At 40.5% G+C, this 24346-nt stretch overlaps 1 protein-coding gene across 1 annotated transcript; it reads right to left on the minus strand.

Annotated features, from left to right (window-relative positions):
* Positions 1–1521: 1521 nt before the first annotated feature.
* On the minus strand, positions 1522–22966 carry LOC146390713 (ras-related protein Rab-38). The gene is made up of 4 exons (XM_084923697.1): positions 21655–22966; positions 16489–16619; positions 11277–11426; positions 1522–8138 (listed from the first exon to the last, which is right to left on the minus strand). The coding sequence occupies exons 1-4, from the start codon at positions 21845–21847 to the stop codon at positions 7920–7922; spliced, it is 693 nt and encodes a 230-aa protein (XP_084779823.1). The 5' UTR covers positions 21848–22966; the 3' UTR covers positions 1522–7919.
* Between the last annotated feature and the right edge of the window lie 1380 nt (positions 22967–24346).

Below are 24346 nucleotides of genomic sequence, written 5' to 3' on the forward strand. Positions count from 1 at the left end.
AGTAATTAATATTCATGAACCTCATTCAATTAAAAGATGTAACTCTGAAGATGGTTCTGGATTATATGAAAAACTTTAGCAATTAAATGTAGATTACAATAAAAAAACAAACACAGAACTAAACTCAAAATTCACCAAGTGAATTGAATTTGCATTAAAAAAAACTATACAAGTAGGGCCCTGTGGTGCTTTTAGGCTCCTACATTCACTTGTAGGTTTGTGTGGCTTGTAGTGAAGCAGCTTATTTAGAGTAATAGTTGCCATCTTTAATATATGCTACCAGTCTATGCCTCTCTCTTTCTTTCTCTCTCTTTCAAGTAATTTGGCTTTATTTGTTGTTTGCTTGCGTTATCTGTTGATTTACTTACAATTTATGACGTGTTCAACTTTTGGGTTTTAATAAATTTGCCTCTCATACAAGTTATGTCATTATGTTAACACAAACACTACATTTTGTGGGATTATAATATTATTTTATGCCATGTTAGACCCCTAGTTAAAGATTGTGAATTATTATGTAGTTTTAGTTTGCATTATTCTCCTGAATTAGAAGAAGGTGATAACTATTACATTTGTTAAACTGATTTGCATTACATTAGACTGCTGATTTATTGTGAATGAATGATATTGTTTTACGATGCATTATACTGCTGAGTTATAAGAAATACTGTTCGCAGAAAGTCATCGCCTTATTTGTCTGATTAGAAGAGAACAGAACATACTGGAGAGGTTTTCTGCCCCATCTCAGCAGGAGCAGATAAACAGGGAGCCAAGGTCGTAGCTTAGGTGCTGTGTGAGAGAAAGAATGTCAATGTTTAGGCTTTTATGATTAGGTGGGGGCCACTAGAGGCTATAAGAGTTTGATCAGTGCTCTACCATTTTGAGATCTGATGCTGTCTGCGTACGGTGTCCATCTCCCACGCGTGTGATCATTAAAATCATTGTTTGACTCAACCCGGCCGGACCAGTGTTGTTATTTTGGTTTTTCCTCTTGTATCCATCCCCAATATTTGAATCCGTAACAATTTCTTTCCTCTATAATGTCACTTTTGATATAGTTACATGACAAAACTCTTTCAGTATGTAAAAGTTTCATCTTATTTGTTTTTTTTAGTTAATTATAATGATCCTGATAGCGACAAGTCTAAACTTTGTTCTTTTTCACTCATTTTTTTAGTTTCTAACATTGCAATACAGCAGCTACCCATATTAAATTTTCAGGGTTGAAAAAGACTCATACACCCAAGTTTTGTCTTTATTTAAATTTTGGTCTAGAATAATAATAATAATGTCTGAAAATGTATAATAATAAATAACAATCAAACATAATCTGTGAGATTAAAATGTGTTTTATGGCTGGCTTTAAAGATTAAAGGGACAGAACCAATATTGTGAATTTCAATTTAGTTTTATTTATAGTGTCAAATCACAACAACGGTCAGCTCAAGGTGCTTTATATTGTAAGGCAGACCCTACAATAATACATACAGAGAAAAACCCAACAATCATATGACACTTTGGCGACAGTGGGAAGGTAAAACAGGAAGAAACCTTCGGCAGAACCAGGTTAAGAGCGGGATGGAAGATGTGGAAGAGAGACAGAGATTAATAACAGGTATGATTCAATGCAGAGAGGTCTATTAACACATAGTGAGTGAGTTGACTGAAAAGGAAAAACTCAATGCATCACGGGAATCCCCCATTGCAGCATAAGTAAGGGAGGATTCAGGGTCACCTGATCCAGCCCTAACTATATGCTTTAGCAGAAAGGAAATGTGGTGTGGGAAAGAGTGAAATAGGAGGATGATCTCAGAATACAGGAAGGAGTGGAGATGTGCAGAATATTAGAGAGATTATGGAGACTTGAAAATACGAAGCAGAATCTTAAAATCATTGCCGTATTTTATATGAAGCCAGTGAAGCTGCTGAAGGAAGGGGGTCCTATGAAAGCTGTTCTAATAAAAACACAACAGCTGCATTTTGAATCTGCTGAAATCTGTGTGGTAAGGCAGGAAGGATAGAATTACAATGATTGATATGAGATAAAACCAGAGCCTGTACTAGTATAGCATTACTGTTAGCTGTGAGGGAAGGGCATAGCCTATAGCCAGCTTTGTGCTTCAGTATCATTGGCCATATAGTTTCAGCAGTAAACATGCAGCACTGTTATGTCTGTGCGGAGATGTAGAGTAACAGGAACTCTGATGGTTTCTATGTAATTTCACAAGTATTCGTCTGGAAAGACATAAAAGTAAAGAATGGAAAAGAAATAAAAGTAAAAACTGCAAAAATGTTCAAGCTGTTCTATTTTTAACTGACACAATTATTATTTACAAGATTATATCAAGGAGAAAAAAGCAGTTGATGCTGATTAAATGGTACACTGTACAGTGCTCCTTGTTATTGTTTCCTGCTCCATAATTGTAACATCACAAGTAAAACACCAGGGGGCGCCATTGGAGTGTTTAAGGCTAGACTATCATCGGTAGCGCTCACTTTAGTTAAGTGGGCTGAAACAGTGAAACTTGCCTCTCTGCCAGCATCAAGAAGTTTAACTGCACGTTTGAACTCTGAGATATCTTAATTTGAGAAAAAGAACCACAATTTCAACAGTGCGCCTCGTTTTTTCTACATGGTAAAGAAATGCTGCTGGTAACTTTATTTATACCCATAGGCAAGGTAAATTTGCTTTACAGAAAAAATGATAGCATTTGGCGACCCTTTAAAAACACACATACCTAGTAAAGATATAAACCTCACTGTGGCACATATATAGTAATTTTAATATTTCGAATCAAAAACAGTTCTTATTTAATTCAGTGACAGCAACGGGGACAAAGCTATTTTTATAACGCTTTGTCCTGCATCTCAGAAATAGAAACCTCCGTCCTGAGGGAAGAAGCTGAAATTCACCCCTTAGAGCATAGGTGTCAAACTCTGGCCCGCGGGCCAAATTTGGCCCGCAGCCTAATTACATTTGGCCCACGAAGCCATACCAAATTACTATTAGAGCTGGCCTACTGGTATTATACAGCTAATATATATATTGTTTAGTATTAAGCTTTGCTTGTTCCATATTCAGTTTTTCAGCAAAACGTGTTTGAGTCCATAAGAAAAGATTCATTCTTATATCTGGAGGAATAAATATTTTTCAATAAATATTAATGTTAGCCCGCGACTTTGTTCCAGTTTTGAATTTTGGCCCACTGTGTATTTGAGTTTGACACCCCTGCCTTAGAGGATGGGAACCATTTTTAAGGATTGATAAAGCCATCCTCTGTACCTGCTTGGAGTACAGGGAGGCTAAACAAGACTGTGGCTCACCTATCAGACGACTGGACCACCTCACTATCTGATTTAGAGAGTTTTTCTCTGTGACAGAGGTCTGACCAAACCATGCCACCAAACAAAAGGATAAAACAGACTCAATAAAAGAACGATAAAACAAAGTTAACATTTTTTGGTCAATGTGGAAATGAGCAAGTTTCCTAAGACAATAAAGGTGCTGGTGACCCTTTTTACAAACTGATTTGCAATTTTGATCAAAGTTTTTCATTGATTATGGTCCCAAGATATTTATATGATTGTACTTGCTCTATTTTCTGACCCTTAATTAAAGTGACTCCGTGCCCATTTTGTTGTTTCCTAAAATCAATCACCATATCTTTTGTTTTAGATATGTTCAGCTGGAGATAAGACTCCTCACACCACTGAACAAAGTCATCAATGACCCTGTTTTCATGTCTGCTCTGACACATATTTGTATAGAGAATGAATAATAAGGGCGATAAGACACACCCTTGAGGAGAACCTGTGGAGGAGAACACTGGGTCAGACAGAATCCCATTTATTCTCACTCTTTGTGACCTGTCAGTAATCTGTCAGCATGACTCTAACTTTAAGAAATAAATGTGTAAAATTACAGAAAACGTTCTGGTCATTACTGATAATGTCCTTAAATTATAAAACAGAAACTTTTAAACACAGAAAATGTCCAATTTTATTTTATTACTATTGTATTTTCTTTTTAAAAAAAATGATTATGTTACACGTTGTAAAAAAAACCCTCAAATTTTAATCATAAAAACAATAGAAGAAATTGCAGTTAGAAGTCCTAAATGTATGCCCTCATTCACATTGTCCAAACCTGTCCAGTGGGCCAGATTGGAGTCATTGTGGGTCTGACTCTGGCCCCTGGGCCTTATATTTGACACCCTTGGTTTAAGACCAATAGTGAGGCCACTCCTTAATGCAACCCCTGACGGTTAAATTTAACATCAATAAATGAACCATAGTGTAAATCAAATTTGCTTATAATAGCTCTACAATTGAGTAAAGAGTTGTTGTGATTCATGTAACATCAAGCACCGACTCAAAACCATCTTCAATCGGACTTTAATTTAGCTGCTCCGTGATTTAAATTTTACATCAATAATTCAGTTATCATTGAAAATTCACCAGGATCAGGATGTGAGAGATACATCTGGCCTTTCAGCTGATCACTGAAGCCTCATCAATGGTCAGTGAAAGGGTGGCTGACATTTTTGTCAAAGTCTGGAGGAGGCTAGGAGAGAAGTACAATTATACAAACTCTGGTTTGCGCTTTATATACTACACTTTTCCAACTAAATATACAGAAATGAGTTGTGGCCAAAGATGTTTGGACAGTACCGTGATCTATTGCACATCGCCCGTTTTGTGCACATTAATAGCGGTGCAATTGTTTTAAATAAACTATAATTCCCAACAAACAGGAACAGTTCCTGCTAAAGATTAAAGCGTATACCTGTATACACTGGTTGCTTTGTGCACCACCTGCCATGTCCATTTTTGCTTGTTGTTACAGTGCTGGTAATTGCTGCAGTATTCTCCTGAACGAGTAATAAAAACAAATGCACAGTTATTACGTGTACCATAAAAGCACTATTGAGTTAATTATCTTAAAACAATACAAATCTTTACATCATCACGGCTGGAGATCAAACATCAAGCGATCTCCTGCTGTGGTGCTGAGAAGAGCGCCAATAAACAGTCAGACTGTATGCACACATATAACAGGCTGGTTGCAGAAAGAAACGTTTTCTTCGCAGACTATCATATATAATCTGACACAATCACGACTGTTCAAAGCATGCACATTGAAAAAGCATGACTATTGTGCTTCTACTGAAGCACTGTGGTGTGATGAGATTGCTTAAAGTTGTAAGTTTTGACATGTGTTAAATAACACAGATGTAAAAAAATGTTTATTGTTAGTAAAGAAGAAACAGAAGAAGAAACAGGGACAGTTGACAGCAACGCTGGTGGTTCTCCTTCGTTTACATACCAATGCTCACTATCAGTTTACAGTGTCATTTAGCACAATTACATTTTAATTCGGTGGAAAATTAAAAACAGCTCATCAAATATGAACATTTGGTTGGATTGCCTTTGGTTTATAGTATTTTAGGGAAAATGGTGAGACCCCAGAGACAATGGAGATTAAATAGGGTGACCAACCGTCCTCTTTTTTTTTTTGCACTTGTTGACTTGTAAAACCTTTATGACAGTTTTTATTTCACCATTCATTAACCACACAGAGAAGGCATAGTTTAAATATGTTAAAGTTTTCTTTAAGTAAACAGTATTATTAAAGTTCTTCATGACTGGCACAAGTGTCCTCTTTTTTTGGAAATCAAAATATGGCCACCCTAGGTTAAATAACCCAACTTTGCTTAAATTAAACCAAAGAAAATAAATAAAAATGTGGCGACCATGGCAGTGATGCAGTAGTTTGTGGTGACTTTAGCAGACAGACGAGCAGAGACGCCGACACCTGAAGAAATCACTTGGATGAGCGACGTTTCTCACACTGAAAATGCTACGAATCAACTTTGTGGACTTTCCTTAATTGGATAATTGAGCGCTCACAAGACCTGCTGCAAGAGCCGATGTCTCCCCTGCACCAGCAAGGCTTTCTTTGCTAATGTACTAAAGGAGATATTGAAAATGTTTCCAAACTGCATGATGTTTAGCAAGAGGAAACTCAAACACAAAGCGCAGATGGTAACTGATCTCAGAGCAGTGGAACCTGAGCCAGCCAGCAGCAGCTTGTCTGATTTATCAACAATACACAACCAGAAACATTTGTCGGTCTCTCAGCTTGCCAACCCACATCCCCATGAAATTAACGGGTGCTACATATTTCAGTGGGGTTCAAGTCAAGCAGAGTCCAGCGTGCTTCTGCAGAGAACAGCCACTGAAGCCACAAGATAGCAGTAATTTAAAGGATGGATGCAAACAAGGGAAAATCTTTAGAATGGAACAGTGTTAGGGATTAAAACTTTGGTAAGACTTGTACCTTTTGCCTTAGACAAACACAACCGTGTTGCAGGGACACGATACTTTCTTGTGTATGATGTATAAAACAGTGCAGTTTATTTCTCATCAAACAAATTCAAACCTGCATAGATCATTAGTATTAAAGTGAAGTGGACACCAAACTCAAAGACTGCCTGTCTATTTCAGTTTTTGGGCTCCAGGTTTGCATTCACGTTGCACATATATAAACATTATGCTTCCTTGCTGGTCTCTCTCAGATGAGCTGGGGAGGTCTGACAACTCAAAGATTCAAAATTCACACCATCAATAATAATCATCAACAGTCTGGTGTTTGACATGGAAAATGCTATTTTGTTGCAGTATTGTGGACGATCATGGCAGAAAAATTGTCGGTACAGATGAACCCTATTTCACTCTTAATATGTCTGTGGCTCCTTAAGCTCCATAAAAAGTCACCGTTTGGTATATTTCTTGGCTAATAATATGCTATACATTACAGCTTACATGAAAAGTACACTTCAAATAACCCTCCTCAATCTCAGACAGACAGGATCTTGAGATATAAACAGAAAGAAAACCACTGCTCTATAGCACCACTAGTGGTCAAAAGCATATACAACGGCCTTTAAACTCATCTCCTTTAGCTGAACACAACTTCCCCCTATAAACATTAAGAAATACTCCATTTTATACATAAAGTTGTTGTTTTTTAACAAATAAAGATCAAATACAGAACAACAAAACTTTTTAATTAAATATTAAAAATGAACAATAAGGAGCTACTTGGCACTGCTCTAAGGCAGCGGTCCCCAACCTTTTTTGCGCCACGGACCGGTTTATGCCCGACAATATTTTCACGGACCGGCCTTTAAGGTGTCGCGGATAAATACAACAAAATAAAACTAGTACCGGTACCGAAAAAAAGAAGATTTATTCATAACACACGTGAAAAGACCCAGGAAAACCGAGTTAACGATAAAAACGATAACAAAATAACGCTAAAAACCGATAAAAACCCTGAAAACCATACATTTCAGACCTGAACCTCAACTTTCTCGGCCTGGTACCAAACGACTCACGGACCGGTACTGGTCCGAGGCCCGGGGGTTGGGGACCGCTGCTCTAAGGCAAACAGTAGTAACTTACAAAGCAGTCATAACTCAAAGCAATTTAAAGACTAAAAAACACTTGTTGGACAAAGTTCTGCTACAATAGAAGCATCAATGCAAAAAAACCCCAAAAAACCTTAAAAATATCAGACAAGATAAATACAAATTTTGGGAAAACATTATTTTGACATATTTCCTTTAAAAGCCATAAAAAGTGCTATTGGTCACATTCTCCAAATAAGAGATTGCTGCAATGACTGAACTCATTTTGAATCAGAGTCCGATATAAAAACACAACAACTTAATTATTTGGTTAAAAATATTAGATGGATTTTTTTTCCTGAAAAATCTAAAAAAAAAAAAAAACCCCAGAAACATCAATTCTATTAAATTCTCTCAGGAAAGGTCAGTGAGGAGAAAGTGATGGAGAGCAGAGTCATCCACACCATCCTCTGCATGTCCCTGCAGTCTTTTGGTTCAGACAGTCCTTCAGTCCTGGTCTTGTTTTGGTTTAATTGACAGGCACCCCGAACATCCACCGAGTCCCTTCTCCTTTGTGTTGTAGTCAAAGCGAGGCAGAACAAGAACGCTGCCATCTGGATCGCCCTTACAGGCGCCACTGGTGGCTTCATCCAACGCTCTCTCCTCTTCCACAGACATGATGCTTTTCACCAAGCATGTGATGGCAGCGTCGATGTTGGTGTTGTCCTGGGGAGAGAAGAGATAGGATGAAGCTGAAGGGTTGAAGAAGGTCGATGGAGGTAGAAATAGAGAAATGTCTTAACAGTAAAATCCACCATATTGTCCATTTAAGTATTTAAGGGTTGTCTTAAGGAGCTTAATCAATCAGGAAAAACTTGGACGAATGACTAAAACTCGTCTTGTTTGGATTTAAAAGAGCTCTGGGTAATGACCCAAAGAAAGAAATAATGGACACAAGCAGCAGGAACAAGCTTTCTCTGAAGGGTGGCTGGGCTCAGCTTATTGATAGAGTTAGGAACTTGGTCATTTCGGAGGTGCTAATCCGTCAAAGGAAGCCAGCTAAGTGAGCCACTTCCTGTATGTCCTGGGGTAGACTTAGGACACACTGGTGTCCTAGGTCTACCCCAGGACCGGCTTGGGAATGGCTCAGTGCTTTGTCTCTAAGAACTGGAGGAGGTGGCTGAGGACAGGGAGGTTTGGGCATCTCTGCGCACATGTCTGCAGAGTCCAGAACAGCTGGAAAAGGGTGCATTTTCAATAGAATGGTGACCTATTGGGAACCACAGCTTCAACTTCATTTTGTCCTAAATTTGCTTTGCATGATTTACAGTTGCCTTGGTGCAGCAAAGATTATCTAACAAGGAAGAGACACATTAGCAGTCACAAAGAAAACACAGATATACTTCCTGCAGACCCGAACAACAACAGCAACAGCAACAACAACAACAACAAAAAACAATGCATAGATGTGCAATAGAGAACGTGTTCATTTATGCCATCACCACGTGGCTTCTTTTTTTAAACGCAGCTTTCTTGAGTTCGAGAGATACCGCTTACCCAGTACGTTCTCTGTTCACAACTTTCCCTCTAACAGTACAAAATCCTACAACTACCATAACAAACACTATTGTGGATTAAATCAGTCTACACAAAATCATGTGATTGCTTTAACAAGTTGCCACACTGTTCCTCTTATGCCAACTCATTTTATTATTATTTATTACCAATTTGCTTTTTTTGAGTTTGTATTGCAGCCCTTTAGCAGCAATTCCTATTTTCTTGTGCGTGTTGTGAACCGTAGGGAGATGAAATATTTCTGTATGCTCATTCATTTAATGGCAATAAAGATCTTCTTGTTCTAATCATTTAACTCCTTTCTCTTTCAGACCACCGTCTCTTTAAGGCAACTTTTTTCTGATTGGGTGCCCACTGGAAACAAAGGGTTTGAACAGCAGGGGGTGGAGCTTATGTGTGCCTGTGATAACCATATTAGGGATTTCAGCTATTGCTGACATCGAGTAAAAGAGTAAACAAACATTGAAATGGAGCATTCACGGTTGTCTGAATCCTGAGCTTTTGGCACGTACACTGAAACTTCATTACCTGAAACTTTGATAATCTTTAATGGGAGCAGCTACAGCTGAAACTCACTAAAGTCTACTAGAGCGCTCCTCATTTCCTGAGGTGATGTGTGTGTGTGTCTCAACTTGTTTCTGTTATGTAACGGGTAAAAAGAGGACATGAGGCTTTGAAGGTTCTGTAAGGTGAAGAATGAAAAGATGTGCTTCCAGCCTTCCACCTTCAATTTAATAATTTAAATAAATTGGATCAACAGATGAGCCACAGTAAGCGCCGTGTTCTCACTTTTTTTTCCTTTTAAGATTTAACTGAATTCCAAGTTTTTCTGTTGGTACTTTTAGCCGATACGAACTAATTGAATTCTGCGAGTTGGCAGCTACGAGAGCCAGCTGTGACTGAATATTGAAAACTTATATAACTGGATATTATGTGAACATGGCATTCACTATAACCTGATGTACCCAACTTCTTTTCTTCTAACAGCCTAGAAGAAGACATGCTTTATTTTTGTAAAGGGCCAGTATGTAAATGAGACGGTGCTGACAACACTGTTTTCAACCCTGTACCCTCTGGGTGTCATCACCCCAGGTCAGACTGTGGGCTTTTGAAGCTTTGGGGTTGAATTGTTTCTTTGGTTGATAGATAATTTTTTAATCCCAATTGTTCAATTGTTACAGCAGCACATGCGTATTAAGCTTATTAGTTTCTGGAGTATTTTAGTATTTTGTTTTTTCTTAATTAATTAAATATATTCCTCAGTTTTATTCATTCTGAATGTTTCCTGGATAACACAGCGAAGTTCTTCTAATTGTCGGTGGTTCTCCGTTTAGTTACAGTTCTCACTTCTTGTTTTATATTAATAGTTGTCTTGTCTCCAGAGTGTGTTTAGTTTTACTTCCCCTTCTGTCTCATTGTCTTAGATTACTGTCACCTGCCTCTTGTCACCCTTGCGAATACATAACAGTCTTCCTCTCAGTCTTTGTTTCAGCGTTTGTTAGCTTCCTCTATGCGTGTTTTCCACTAAGTTTTGGATCGTGTTTGTGTTTCTGGTGGACTTTTCTGGTGGAAATTCAACAATGCAAAATAAAGCTTTACCTAAAACCAACCTCCATTTGGGTTCCAAACACTCATTTGATTCATGACACCAGGGCTAAGAAAAAATGAAGCCATCGCAGGCGTGCTATATGCTGCAGTTCCTCTAGTGGCCACTTGAGGCTGCCTCTAAAAGCGAGTCAGTCCCCATTGACTCCCATGGTCAAATGCACAACTGTGCAGCAGAAATAAACATTTTTACAGCCTTACATTACTAGCTGCCTACAACATTTTTTAAATTTCTCATTCTGTATTTATTGGTCAAAAAACTAAATTTTCCCCTGGATACAAACTTTGGTGACCGTTAAGTTACAAATGGGGACATACGCTGATCATGACATGTGAAACAAACGCAAACAGAGAACGTGACATCAGATTTACAGGCGAGTGATGAATGTGGAAATCTGAAGAATTGGGATATAAGAAAACATTTTTTCCTTTCTTTTTTAAAAAACCTTGATCATAATCATCAGAATGATAATGAGAATAATAACTGTATATGTGATGATAATCATACAAAGTTTTGTTAAGATTGGCACACCAGTTGTGGAAGCGATACACACAGAGATATATACACATGCTAAACTATAAGCATTACAGTAAGACAGGGGGTGTGGCTTGTTTATTGTGACCAAATCTAACACCCATTAAATGCTGACAGGAAGACAGAAACAGAAAATAATCTCATCTTGCCTTGGCAGAGGTTTCATACCAGTCGACAAATCCGTACTCTTTGGAGAAGTTCTCCAGTTTGGGCAGCTTGGGGCACAAACCATGACGCCGCTGGTCACATTTGTTGGCCAACAGAACAGCTGGAACTGGCCTCCCATTGCTGAGGGCAACCTAATGAATCCCAGAGGAAGATGGAAAAAGAAATGCAATGAAAATTTATGAAAATAATTCATGATGAAGCAACAAAGACCTGTCGAAGCTTCCAGTAGATGAGCCTCAATTTGAAGTGCTTCACTCTAATCTGCAGTTTGTGAAGGGATACAGCAGCATCAAGTGATGACATCTGTCTGTTTTGTTATGCCTATTTATTCATCTATATCGATATCAGAGAGGCATCAGGCTTGTAATACAGTGATAAAAAAATAAATACTGATTTGGCTATCTATTACATAGTTGATAGGCAGCGGGCACTGAGAGTAAGATGACAATATAAAAAGGGATTGCTTGCAGGGATGGGCCTCTGTCTGCAGCCCCTGCTGAGCATTACAGTTTCAGCTCAATGTTTCAATGTTAAGCTGTAATGTATGCAAATGTGCTTTTCCCCAATCTTATAGCCCTCAAAGCACAATTTGTATCTGTCCAGAAGAAGCTCCAAGCCTCACCGAAGATCTTTGAACATAGTTAGCATCAAGCTGGTAAAACACTGTAGGTAATAAAGGAGACATTTCTCACAAGGAAACACACATATACACACACTATATATAGCCTTGACTTGTGGTCTTTGTTTTATACTTGTTTTTCTTCTCCTTAATGTCTTTATTGAGGTCTCTTCTTTTTCAGTGAAAAGTATTTTAAAAATAAGATTTAAAAAAGAAATACACCTCCAAATATAACTCTTTAACTGCTGGATGTGTAAAAGAAAAAAACAAAACAACTTCACTTTTGTGTAAAGTACTTCTACTGCTTTGAAGTGGCAAATGAAATCAGTCAGTCAGTCAGCTGTCTGTCATTTGATACTAAGCTGACAGTAAGCTGGTCATTTGAGGACTGCTTCCTCATGACCAAACTGGAAAATAGCCCAGATTAGCAAATGGGGATTCTGGGGATTAGAGGAAATCAAGAAAAAACTAAACAAAAAATTAATACACAAAAATGTCCAAAAGTTTATTTCCCATTATTTTTAGATCTTGAATACATATATTATCAAAACATATATATCGTAACAAAATGATATGTGTAGAATACAACGGTCTTTATCGCACCTGCTGCGTTCTCCCTGACATTGCTGAGTCACAAACTAGGCTAGCTATCCTGAATACAGTACTTCCAAAATGAATTAAACAAGGAAAAGTGAGGTAAAAAAACAAAACAAAAACAAAAAAAACAACAACACAAAACAAAACCTCCACCACCAACAACAGGAAAACAGAAAAGGGGATGCACAACTATTGAGAAACCACTTTTCTTTTTCTTTTTTTGGCTAAATCAGGATGAAAACAACATTTAACTTTAAGCAGTGGCTTTCCATCAACGCAAACAAGGCAGGCAATTGTTCAGTAAAATATAAAAATAGACATCAATTAAAGCCAAAGTAAAGTGACCACTCTTTTATCTCAGACAGTGCTCTGTCATAAAGCTTCTCCTGTTGCTTGTTTGCATCTATCGTTTAAATTGTTGACATCTTGTTGGCACAGTTGACCACTGTCTCTGGAAGCAGGCTCAACTCTGCTTGGCTTAGGTTCCACTGAAATATGCAGTGCATCAGTTTTACAGGCATAGGTATCCTGCTAACAATGGCTAGAGGTTTTCAAGTTGCGAGACAAAGCACATGCATACTGTGGAGAAATGTTGGTCTTTCACTTTGACCTGATGTGCTGCCTCTAACTCTGCTTTCACTGCTCTGAGATCAGTTACAATCTGCAAAGTGAAATAGAGCCAACACTAGCAAGTAAACAAGCTTCTGTGATTTATCATCTTAAGTTAAAAGAAAAACATGAAAAAAAAAACTTTTTCTTATTTATTTTTCATGTAATATAAGCTTCTAGTGAAAGCTATAAGGTGCCTTTTTTAAGTAAGGGCTCTCCAGTGTGCATGATTGTGCGCATTCCTGTATCACATGTTTAATTATTAGAGAAAGAGGAAACAAAGCCTAGTGACTTGATCTGGGCTTGTCTGTTTAACCTGTTGAGCATGAGCCCCCAAACAAACCATTAGTTATGCTAGACTCTGGTTAATAAACTACATTAAGATTATGTACAACCCAAATTCCAAAAAGTAGAGATGCTGTGTAAAAAGATTTGCTTATTGTGAATCCGGTGGCAGCAACATGTCTCGAAAAAGTTGGGATGTGTGCAGCAAAAGACTAGAAAGAAACAGCTGAAGGAATATTTTGCAGCTAATTAGGTTTGCTGCCAACAAGTTGGTCACATGATTAAGTAGAAAAAAGAGGCAGAGTTTTTCAGAAGTAAATATGAGCAGAGGTTCTTGGGCTTTTCTTTGTTTTGCTGTTGTTTTTATTAACATTTTAAAATGTTCCAACTTTTTCAGAAAGTCTGATTTACTTCAATCCTACAACAATATTAGATTTTTCACCCTGATTCATGCAAATTTAGTTGCCTCAGCCCCAAGTTTGTAGATTTTTATTCAGAGCAAAGAAATAAATTTCTTAAAACTTTTTAAACTGCACTCATTTCCTCCTTCACGAACTCCTTGTGGTGGGGCGTGGCTTGCAGTGCCATGCAGGGAGGGCGGACGCACCTGCGCGGCATTCGCAAACATGCCCGCTGACTACAAAAAGTGGTGCAAGTGGTGGTGTATTGTGGTGTGATGCATGTGCGGCTGACAGTCGAGAGCTGCAGCCGCGGTCAATAAAGATGGCTCAAAAATGTGACCCGTGGACTCGACGTGCCTTATTCTCACTAGGGCTGCCACGATTAGTCGATTAGTCACAATTATGTCGACGATTGACTAATTTAATAGTCGACGCATCGTTTGAAGCTTTGTAAGATCCCAAAAGATGCAGGAATAAGTAGTAGGATTTAAGAGTGTAATAACGGACTGAAACAGAAGATGGCAGCACTGCATGTCCAGGGATGCCAGCTGCCGTTAAACCCCGAAGAAGAAGAAGCAGTGTCCGGTTTCATAGCTGTGTCCAAATTTAGCGGCCGCATCCTCCGGAGGCCGCATTTGTAGGCCAATTACGTTACAGCGACACGGCGAAGCATGTCCAAATTCGAAGACTCCCCCAAACGCGGCCAAAAAATGCATCCTTCATTTCTCCAGTTATGAAGGATGGGTCGGGTGTATGCTTCGTGGCCCAACCTATCCCAGAATTCATAGCGTGGCCCAGCCAATTCCAGTTTTCAACAATGGTGGCAGCTAGTTAGTTTTAATATTACTCTTATAGGGCTTTAGAGCGTGATGTCACGGGGGTGGGCGTGGAAAGGATTTTGGCCTGATGCGCCATTTTCCGGGTCCAAACAAAGCGCAAGCGACAAAGGAGCGAAAGCACACACAACAGCCATGGTTTGTACTTGCTGTGTGGTCTGCTGCAATGTTCGATCGCACAACCGGCAAGAGAATAAGCTTAAAAAGGGTTTGTCTTTTTATTCTTTCCCAACCTGGAAGCAACATGAGGCAGCTCATATAGCGGACCTTACCAAACGAAGGCGTCTAGCCTGGATAGCAGCCGTGAGACGAGCTGATATCCAGTTCGCTTCCATCTCCAGATATCACTTAACTTACCGGACATTTTCATTCCGGTAAGTTCTATATATATGTTCATATCACTCTCTATAGCTTAATAATATTATCGTTGGTGGTCTCGGAGGTTATAGAAATTGCGAACAAACATCGAATGGAGTGACTTTGCAGACATACGTGCTATGTAACGATTCGCTAATTCTTTCGCACAACTGTAGGGAAGCCTGCCTATGAAATGGCTGTAATATCTTGCCCGATTATCAATGTGGTAGTTTGCATCAACTTTACAATTATGGGCACATAATATGACAACGAGATTTTAGCAGTTCATTGATAAATGTATAACATCAACTGTGGTAGGGGATGAACCATGGCCATTACACTCGATGCACTCCAGCGATTTGTAATTACAAAACTGGTTCGCAGTGTAAGCGCTTACTCCACAAACAAGATATGTGACGATATCGGGGTAGGACAGTGGCGGTAAGTCGTCTGGGTCTTTACTCCACTGCCGTATTCCATATGGGTCCACATTTGCGATGCACTCTATTTTTTTTCAAGTACCGCTGCTTCGCCTCTGGACGTAATAGGTCTCTATACCATCCGTTTTCTTTTGAGCTGCTTTTAAGCATGTTTCTTGTCGTCGTCGTTCCAACACAGTGTGTTTGTTTTGATTTATGGACCCGGAAAATGGCGCCGCGCTCCCACAATACATTGCGACGTGACGTCAACTCCAAAGCCCCATTATTCTTTCTGCTTCACAAAATAAACTTTTAACATATTTTCAGGCGAGAATGTAACTGTGTAAACTTCAAATATCTGCTCGGTTTATCAAGACACCACATATTTGCAAAAGCGCTCCGACGTTTTCGGAGACGTCTGTTACCCACCAGCTCGATAGCGAGAGGGTTCAAGGGTCACTAGAGCCGGTGAGAACACCGGACTCCCGGCACATCATTTTCAACCCCCCCGCGGTGTTTCGCTACTCAGGTTGAACATGATATGCAAGTCACTCAGATAATTTAAAAATGTTATTGTTTGGCTTTTTTCAGTGTTTTATTTGTTCCTGAGTAAATCGGTTTGGCTGAGATTAAAGTTATAGTTTTTACACAGCTGAAGAAACGTCAAACAGAGAACTGATTAAACAGAAGTGTGAGATGGGAGAGAATTTACTCCAGTGTCCTGTTATACTTTACATGGAAAGAACAGACGGCCGAGTCTATTAAACTCCACCGAGACAATCTGCAAATTTCGTTAAACGTTTAATAAACTATCATCTTGTCTTTATTTTTAGTTAGCACATACCTTAAACACTTAAAGCTGTAAGCTAATGATAGTTATATAAGAGCAGACGCATGCTGGTGCAATAAGCTGTACGTTTTACGTCCAATAGACGCATGATCTGATTAGTCAACTAATCGCAAAAATAATCGGTGACTAGTCGACTATCAAAATAATCGTTTGTGGCAGCCCTAATTCCCACCACACTCCTCTTCTCAATTCTCCACCTCCTTCATCTCTGATATTTTACCTTTGAGTCCAGGTCTCCTTTCCATTTAAGGATAGCCTGAAACGTGGACAGCCGGGTCATGTCGAAGACGACGAGCGCACCCACGGCCTCTCTGTAGTACACACGGGTCATGTTGCCATATCGTTCCTGCCCTTTTTAAAGAAAACAGAAGACAAACCCAGGCCACCGTTAATTTACAGAAGAGACTTTTTTAAAAAAAATTTAAAGCAGAAAAATAGAAAAAAAGGAGAGAAGAACGGGAGCAACGGTGAACAGACAACGCTGCTTCTGTAGGAAAGCACACAGCGCCAAAAAAGACAAAACAGAGGGAGGTACATAAACAAATATATAATTTTGCTATGTGTTCGCAGCATATGATAGGATATGAGTGACCGTGTGTTTGCCACAGACCATACTTGAAAAATGAGTTTGAGAGATCGCAATGTTACAGACCCGGACCTAGCCACACAGAGAGGTAGTAAGTGAGTAAAACTAGAGGGGAGAAATGTGACACGAGCCAGAGACAGTGCTTATCAATGCTTATCCCTAAAAGCCTCAGTCTCTAAGTTTTACGTAAAATTGAAAGGCAGTCTGTGCTGCCACGCAGCCCCGCCTACCTACCTCTGGGTAGTGCTCCTGCCTCCAAAGATCCTACATGTACGGTGATGTGTGGTGAGATGTGACTATGGTGTCATTAAAAAGGGAGAAACAGATGACTGCACACCACACCCAGCAAAGCCACTTGAATGGTCCAACCCGTCCTATTTGTGTGAGTGATGTGTTGTCATAGGAAGCGGGGGAAGGAGAGGACTAGGCCTGGAAGGAGAGAGCCAGCAAAGCACCCCCCATTTCGAGGAGGCGAGGAACAGCGGATCCAGGACCCATGTTGACTGGAACCCCACACAGAAGGCAGCACCCGTCTTCCCCACTAAGAGTAGTCCAGCTGGATTTCTCAAAGCCCAGCACGAGCACCTCACTCAACCAACAATGAAGACAAAAAAGCACAACAGACCAGCCAGAGTCTGAGATACGCCACAGCACCAACCCACCCAAGCCATCTAAAGTGATGATAGATGGCTTGGGTGTCATCTGATTGTTGGCTCCTATGGATTGGAACCAGCATGGAAAGCAAACATGACAACTAAAAACAAAAAGACAACAACAATAATAAAATCTGTCTATCACACACAACGCCTACTATGTTAAAGTAATAAACACCATGTTTTTTTGTGGGTGAGGGAAGTCGTGATCACATCAGTTTCTGAAGGTCACACCATTAATACTAAAACTGGTCACTTTTCATAATAATAACTAACATCTTTGTCAGTATCAAACATTTAGCCCTAGTTTCACAGCACAATAAGACACTTTTTTTTGTATACAGGAACTGCATATGTTCTTCTCACTGCTGACAGACACACACACTTGTTAAAAAAATGTTGCAAATGAGAGAAGCATGTGTGTGAACATTTAAGTCTCTATCCTGGAAACTAACTTGCTCCACATGATCCCAATATACCGGTGAATCAGCAGTGGAGCATCTGACACACACAGACACACAACCCTGCGCATGCGCCCAAACACCGAGCACACAAACTGTCTCCTAAAAGCAGATGGTACCTTTCCCTTTTTTTCTGCACACCATCTGATCAGTACTAATAGTATGAGGTCAAAGGTCAACACCACCAATGACCAATGTTTTCAGAATTTAAAATAAGCAAGTCCGGCAATCTAAAAACCAGGTTCACTCAAAGGTAAATGTACACATGATCATTATTTTTTTTTGTATATAACAGTTTATGTAAATAGACCAGAACATGTGTAATATCCTTTTATTTTTTTGTTGTTGTGCTCCTACGAGACTGACATCGCTCTTGCATCCTATGTGTATAATGCGACAGGCAGAGCCAACACCACGTGAGAGCTCCACCCAACAGGCAGCTCATACACCCCTCTGCATTTAATCAGCATTATCATTAATATCTAAATCTCTTCCACAGCGTGTCTTTTCCCCGTCTTCCCCCTCACCCCCAGCAGATGGCCGCCGGTTCCCGAGTCTGGTTCTGCTGGACATTTCTTCTTGTTAAGAGGGAGTTTTTCTTTCCTTATGTTGCCAAAATGCTAGATCATGGGGGTGTCATCTGATTGTTGGCTCCTATGGATTGGAACCAGCATGGAAAGCAAACATGACAACTAAAAACAAAACAAAGACAACAACAATAATAAAATCTGTCTATCACACACAACGCCTACTATGTTAAAGTAATAAACACCATGTTTTTTTGTGGGTGAGGGAAGTCGTGATGTCACCATATCAGAAACGAAAACGCAAAAAGATTATAACTTATAAAAAAAATGACTATACAGACAGAACATCTATGTAAAAGCACTCTGTGAAGGCTGACCTAAAAAGAACGTACACCAACTCACATTTTTTTATCTTGACATTTGTAACTATAAAACATTCAAATGGGAAAATGCAAAAACTTTGTGACTTGAAAACGCTCCTCGTGACCCTGAACAACCGGCTTCCCTACATTGAGAAAGGCCAGCACAGAACAGCTGTACGGTCACCACATCCACACCGTGAGGACAACATGCCGGCTGTTTGTGTGACCGCAGCAGCTTCATTGTCGTTTAGCAGCAAGTCGTGACCTGCCTCGCTGCTAAAGTCCGCCTAGAAAACAGCCTCATCCGGACCTTTTCATTTAAATGATAACTCTTATCAGCTGGCACGTCACTCAGCACACACAGCGTGTGTGTCTTTGCGTGTCTGTGTGTGTGAGAGGGAGACAGCAGTGAGACTGGAAAGAAAGAAGTTCCCAAAAAATCTAATTACATGCAATTAAAGAGACACATAGGAGGGTTTTATAAGCTGAATACAGAAAGCTTGTTATGTGCGTCTGCAGGAATGATGGCTGACCACATTTTTTTTTCAAGGCCACTTCTCAAATCGTGCAACATAATTGTTAGATGCATCAGCAAAAAGCTGAAGAGTGTGAAAATGCAGATTACTGCGCATTTGTTCTGGGGTTTACTGCTTACTTGCATTGTGCACAGTACAGATGCATTTGCTTAACTTTGAGCGAGTTTGTTTATATCTATAGTGGTACTTTTTTAAAGTATGCAGGAGCTACAAAGTACTTTCTAACAGATGCCTGACGCTGTCACATGTTGGCTTACTCTTGCAGCATCGGCATACGCCACAGCTCCAGGAGCAGCATACCACTGACCACTCTGTGATCTCCAAGCTTCTGGGAATTTACTCAACCTGACTTTAAGATTCTGTTACTTTTATGCTGCGTTATGCTTCTGATGTCAGAGGAAAGTGACTCTAAATTCACAGGGGAAGTAAACACAGTTATCTCCCTCTCAGCCATCTACAACATGACATGTTGCAGAACCAGAAGTGAAACATGTAATTCACCTAATAAATGTGTTTGAGGGACTCGTTGAAGATATCTGTACTTATTATGAATGGAAGACGTCTGCTTATAAAGAGTGCATCTTTGTACGGGAGTACGTTTTGACATTTGTGCCATTTTAAAAGAAAGTTTTCCACAAAGCAACACAGTGCATGTGTCTTACACAGGAGTGGAGTCTGACTGCGTGATAATCATGCAGGACAAAAAAAAATACACACTGCAAGTTCGGAAATATTCTAAGATTATTGATTAAGTAACAAAACCCATCTTCTTCTTCTGTTGTTACAATAGATAATCTGCATCCTCATCTATTACGATGATCCTCCTTCATCACATCCATGAAACTCCTCTGTGGCCCTCCTGCTTTGTCCAGTATATCCAGTGTCCCTCTCCTGCTTTGTCCAAACCAACTCGGTCTTGTCTCTCTAACTGTGTCTCTGTCTTATACACATTGTTTACAGTCTTGAACTTTCCTAAAGATGTTTTTTTCCCTAGACTTTACCCAGAACAGGTGCACGTATCCAGTGCAGTTCTATTAGACATCTTTAACCTGCCAACTTCCTCACATCCACACGAGGATGAGGAACAGGATGAGGTGAGGAAGCTGGCAGGTTAAAGAATCTGTGTACCAGACTCTTCTTGGGTGCGACGGCAGCAGCAGCTGTGTGTCCTGCCGTGTGCTGTGTTCAAGACACTCTACTGTAAGTAATCCTGACCCGACTGTCCCAAAATGACCCCCAAGCTTATGGATGAAGACGGCTGTACGTGACTATGACCCTCACACTGCTCTCTCTATCTCTATGTCATGTTTAGTCAGTGGTGGATGACGTGACGTGGTCAGTCCCTTTGCTTTCACTGCAGCAGTACGCCTTCAGATTTGTGGGCTCGTATTATTGGGTTACAAGTACTGATGCAGTTCTGAGTAAACATCAGTCTGCTGTTGCAGCTGGTGAAAGGGGAACTCGGCCAAGGTCATGTTTTCAGTGCTATTTGTCTGCATGCCTGTGGAGCAACAGGTTCTTTGGAGGATCTGTAAAGGAAGTACTTATGAAATGCGGGTCCTGTATACGTTGCACATTACTGGTCACATCTTTCTATAGTCGCTGTAGGTCGAGCAACGCTATATTACAGATAATGCATGCAGCCCAACTTTCCTGGTTTATTACCTCCTTACTTGTTGTCCGTACTTGCACTGGTCTCTATTTCTTGTTCTAACTGCACTTTGTGCGCACCATGGACCCTAAGCTTTATATTTTTGTCTTTCTGTGTACTTGTATGTGGCTGAGATGACAGTAGAGTTCACTTTGGCATTACTGAGATACAGCTTTGACCTTTCAGCCTTGATGGACGTTTGAAGCTTGCATAGTTCTGAGGGACACAGAGCCCCTCCCCCCCCCCCCCTTTTTTTTTTTTTTTTTTTTTTTTTTAAACACAATGCCACAAGGTGAAGTTAACTTTTTATTGGTTTGCTGAGGTCATTAGGAGCCGATTTCCATGAAACTTGGTAGCAACATGGCGCATGCGCAAAGGAACAGCTCACTAAAATTTGGTGTGGATCTGACGTGTTTTGGAAAAATATCCAGATATTTACGTTGGGTTTGGTTGAGTGGAGAGTTGTCATCTCTGCATCTACAACTAAAACCTTTCGTGATAGTGTTTCTTGAGTGGGTGAGTGAGTGAGCATTAACCTGTGCAGGTACATCTAAGCCAAACAGCGGTGTGTCATTCCACCCACAAAACAATAACAGTATGATTCACGTACCGGCGATGTCCCACAGCTGCAGCCTCACCACTGTTTTGTGGTCCCAGTTGAGCACTTTGAGTGCGAAGTCCACTCCGATGGTGGCCCGGTAATGCTGGGAGAACACCTGGTGGACGTAGCGCTTTATGATGGACGTTTTGCCAACTCCCAGGTCGCCGATCACCAAAACTTTGAGCAGGCGTTCGCGCTGCATGATTACTGAAGACCCGGTTACGAATTCCGCGTGAACGAGACGTGCAAAAACTGCGAAGAGTGTCACGCTTTTAAATAGTGGATTCTCGCAGGAAAACAAACACCATCGAGAACTCCTCGAGAGCAACTTTGAAGCGCAATAAGGTTTTTAAAACAAGTTTTCGCAAATAAATAAAACAGAACGCGCTATTAAAGTAGATCAGGCGCAAATTACAACAAGTGCGCATATCTTAATGTTCATGTTAAAAGTTATAAATGAAAGCGAGTGTGCCCGAGAGCCGCAGATGCACAAAGGGAGGCGGCACAGGAGTGATCTCATGTAACAGTCCACAGCTGATGACGTCTCGGGACGCTGGTGCTCACATCTCCGTGGCTGCTCTGTGTCCCGGCCAAACACCCACGAGCTGTTTCACAATTTAAACAGTGAAATGGAAAAGAAGAAGAAGAAGATCACGCTTTACGTAAAACTCTGATGAGATAAGGACGAGAAAAAACGAGGCGCTGTTATCTGATGAGTCTGCGGTCTGTGTGCGCTTCTGCAGCAGTTTGCTCTACTGCCACGACTTCAGAGAACAAACTGCGTTTCTGACAGCAGCTCACTGTCTTATACAGCCACGCCCACATACTGCCAGTGTGTGTGTGTGTGTGTGTGTGTGCTTTTCAAACGCACAGCGCGCATATTAAACGCTGTGATCTGCAGAGGATGGACACACAAACAGGAACAGCTCTGAGGCACTCTGACACCTTCTTCGGTCTAAGTTTAGTTTCCTCTGCTGTCATTGTACTCGCCCTATCTGTTGGTCTTTGCTCAGGGGAACTCAGTGGTTTTACATGAAGTGCTATTTACTTAAAATGACTCAGTAAACCAGCAGAAAATACAGCAAACAAGTTCACAAGGTGCAGGCAGTGTTTTAAAAGTTGGTGGATGGGACAGTGCAAAAGTATGAGACGCTAGGAGTGAGGAGAGGGAACTTTCAGATCCAGGGCTGAGGGTTTTCATCAGCTTGACTTTACTTTCTATGAGTAGGTTTGGCTTTAAGTAAGCAGAGGCGTTTGCGGCAGTCCGGGGTTACAGGTGCATCGTTCTCCTGTGTTAGTGTCGCTTCAGGCTGAATTCTTTTTGTGCTTGCAGATCACGTAGATCCTTTTTTGCACGGAAACATGTTTGAAATAAATTATAAATCCTCCAAGCTAAACACAAACCAGCACGTTACTTAACATGCTGTGCTCCCTCTGCTGACTGGAGTCTACCATGGGACAGCAGCTCTGGGTTTCAGGGGGCTGATTGGGTGACTGGGCTGATTTGTCACACAGATTTGGGAAACACTTGCAGTATTTTCTGTGTTTAGCAGGTAGTTAGTTTAAGGATCCCAGATAACTGCAGGCTCAGCCTGTCTCAGTTTATTCTGCTTGATCACCGGTCAGCTGTGCCTCGGGTGGAAGAGCCGATCATCTAACAAGCAGAAGGTCAGCGGATCCCTGATGACTGATGGTCACGTTGAAGAATTCTTGGGAAAGATACTGAACCCTGAGTTTCCCCTGAAGCATCAATCAGAGTGTGAGTGTGTGTGTGAATGTTGGCTAAAGCCATGGATTAAAAACACTGTATGAATGGGACTTGCAGTAGAAATCACTTTGCACCTAGGGATGGGTATCGAAACCCGGTTCTTGTTGAGAACCGGTTCCCACTGTTTCAATTCCTTGTTTGCCATTTTTGCAAACGATTCCCTTATCGATTCCAGTCGCCCCGAATGACGTCACCACGTTGTGGAGCGTCATTTACCTGGCAGAAAACAAGGCGGCTCAAACGCTCAAAAGTTTGGTTATACTTTACAAGAACGGATGACAACAGGGCAACTTGCAATACTTGCAAAGTAGATATTTCATTTAAGGGAGGAAACACTACGAATATGCAAAAGCATTTGCTCACAAAACACGTGATAACCTTAAATGAATGTCTTTTAATTCCGCTCCAGACTCGTGAATCTCAACCCAGCAGCAGCGGTAACGGTTGCACGTCCTCTCCCGTTAATGCGGCAGGTAAATAATCAACTAACAGTGCATATTATGTTAGCGCGATCTGCCTTATTACAAAACCTGCCATTACTGTGCATTTAGGTGACCATGATGAGAGAGACAGACAGAGTCTGGCTGGCTCAGATGCTGGCAGTTCTCACTGCAGTCTACCGGTAGCGTCTCCTTTCAGGCCAGGATAGACGAATGTCACCGAGCAGTGACTAAGTTTGTGGTCAAAGGCTTGCACCCATTTGCCACAGCAGATGCCCCGATTTTTGGTAAGTGAATGTGTTTAATTGTAGGCAGGGACATTACTCGATATTCTGTAATTGCTACAGAATAATTTATGTTATACTTTGTTATTGCTACAGAAGAATATTTATTTTATTATTTTACATTTACAATTTTTTTTCCTGGGGACCCTGTGACACCCCATTGAAGAGCCGTAGGCTGGATCTCTTAAGATCTCACTGTTGGGTTTGTA

Source organism: Perissodus microlepis, chromosome 3 (assembly GCF_051167445.1).
Source record: "Perissodus microlepis isolate ML-2025 ecotype Zambia chromosome 3, ASM5116744v1, whole genome shotgun sequence".
In the NCBI taxonomy this organism is placed as follows: domain Eukaryota; kingdom Metazoa; phylum Chordata; class Actinopteri; order Cichliformes; family Cichlidae; genus Perissodus; species Perissodus microlepis.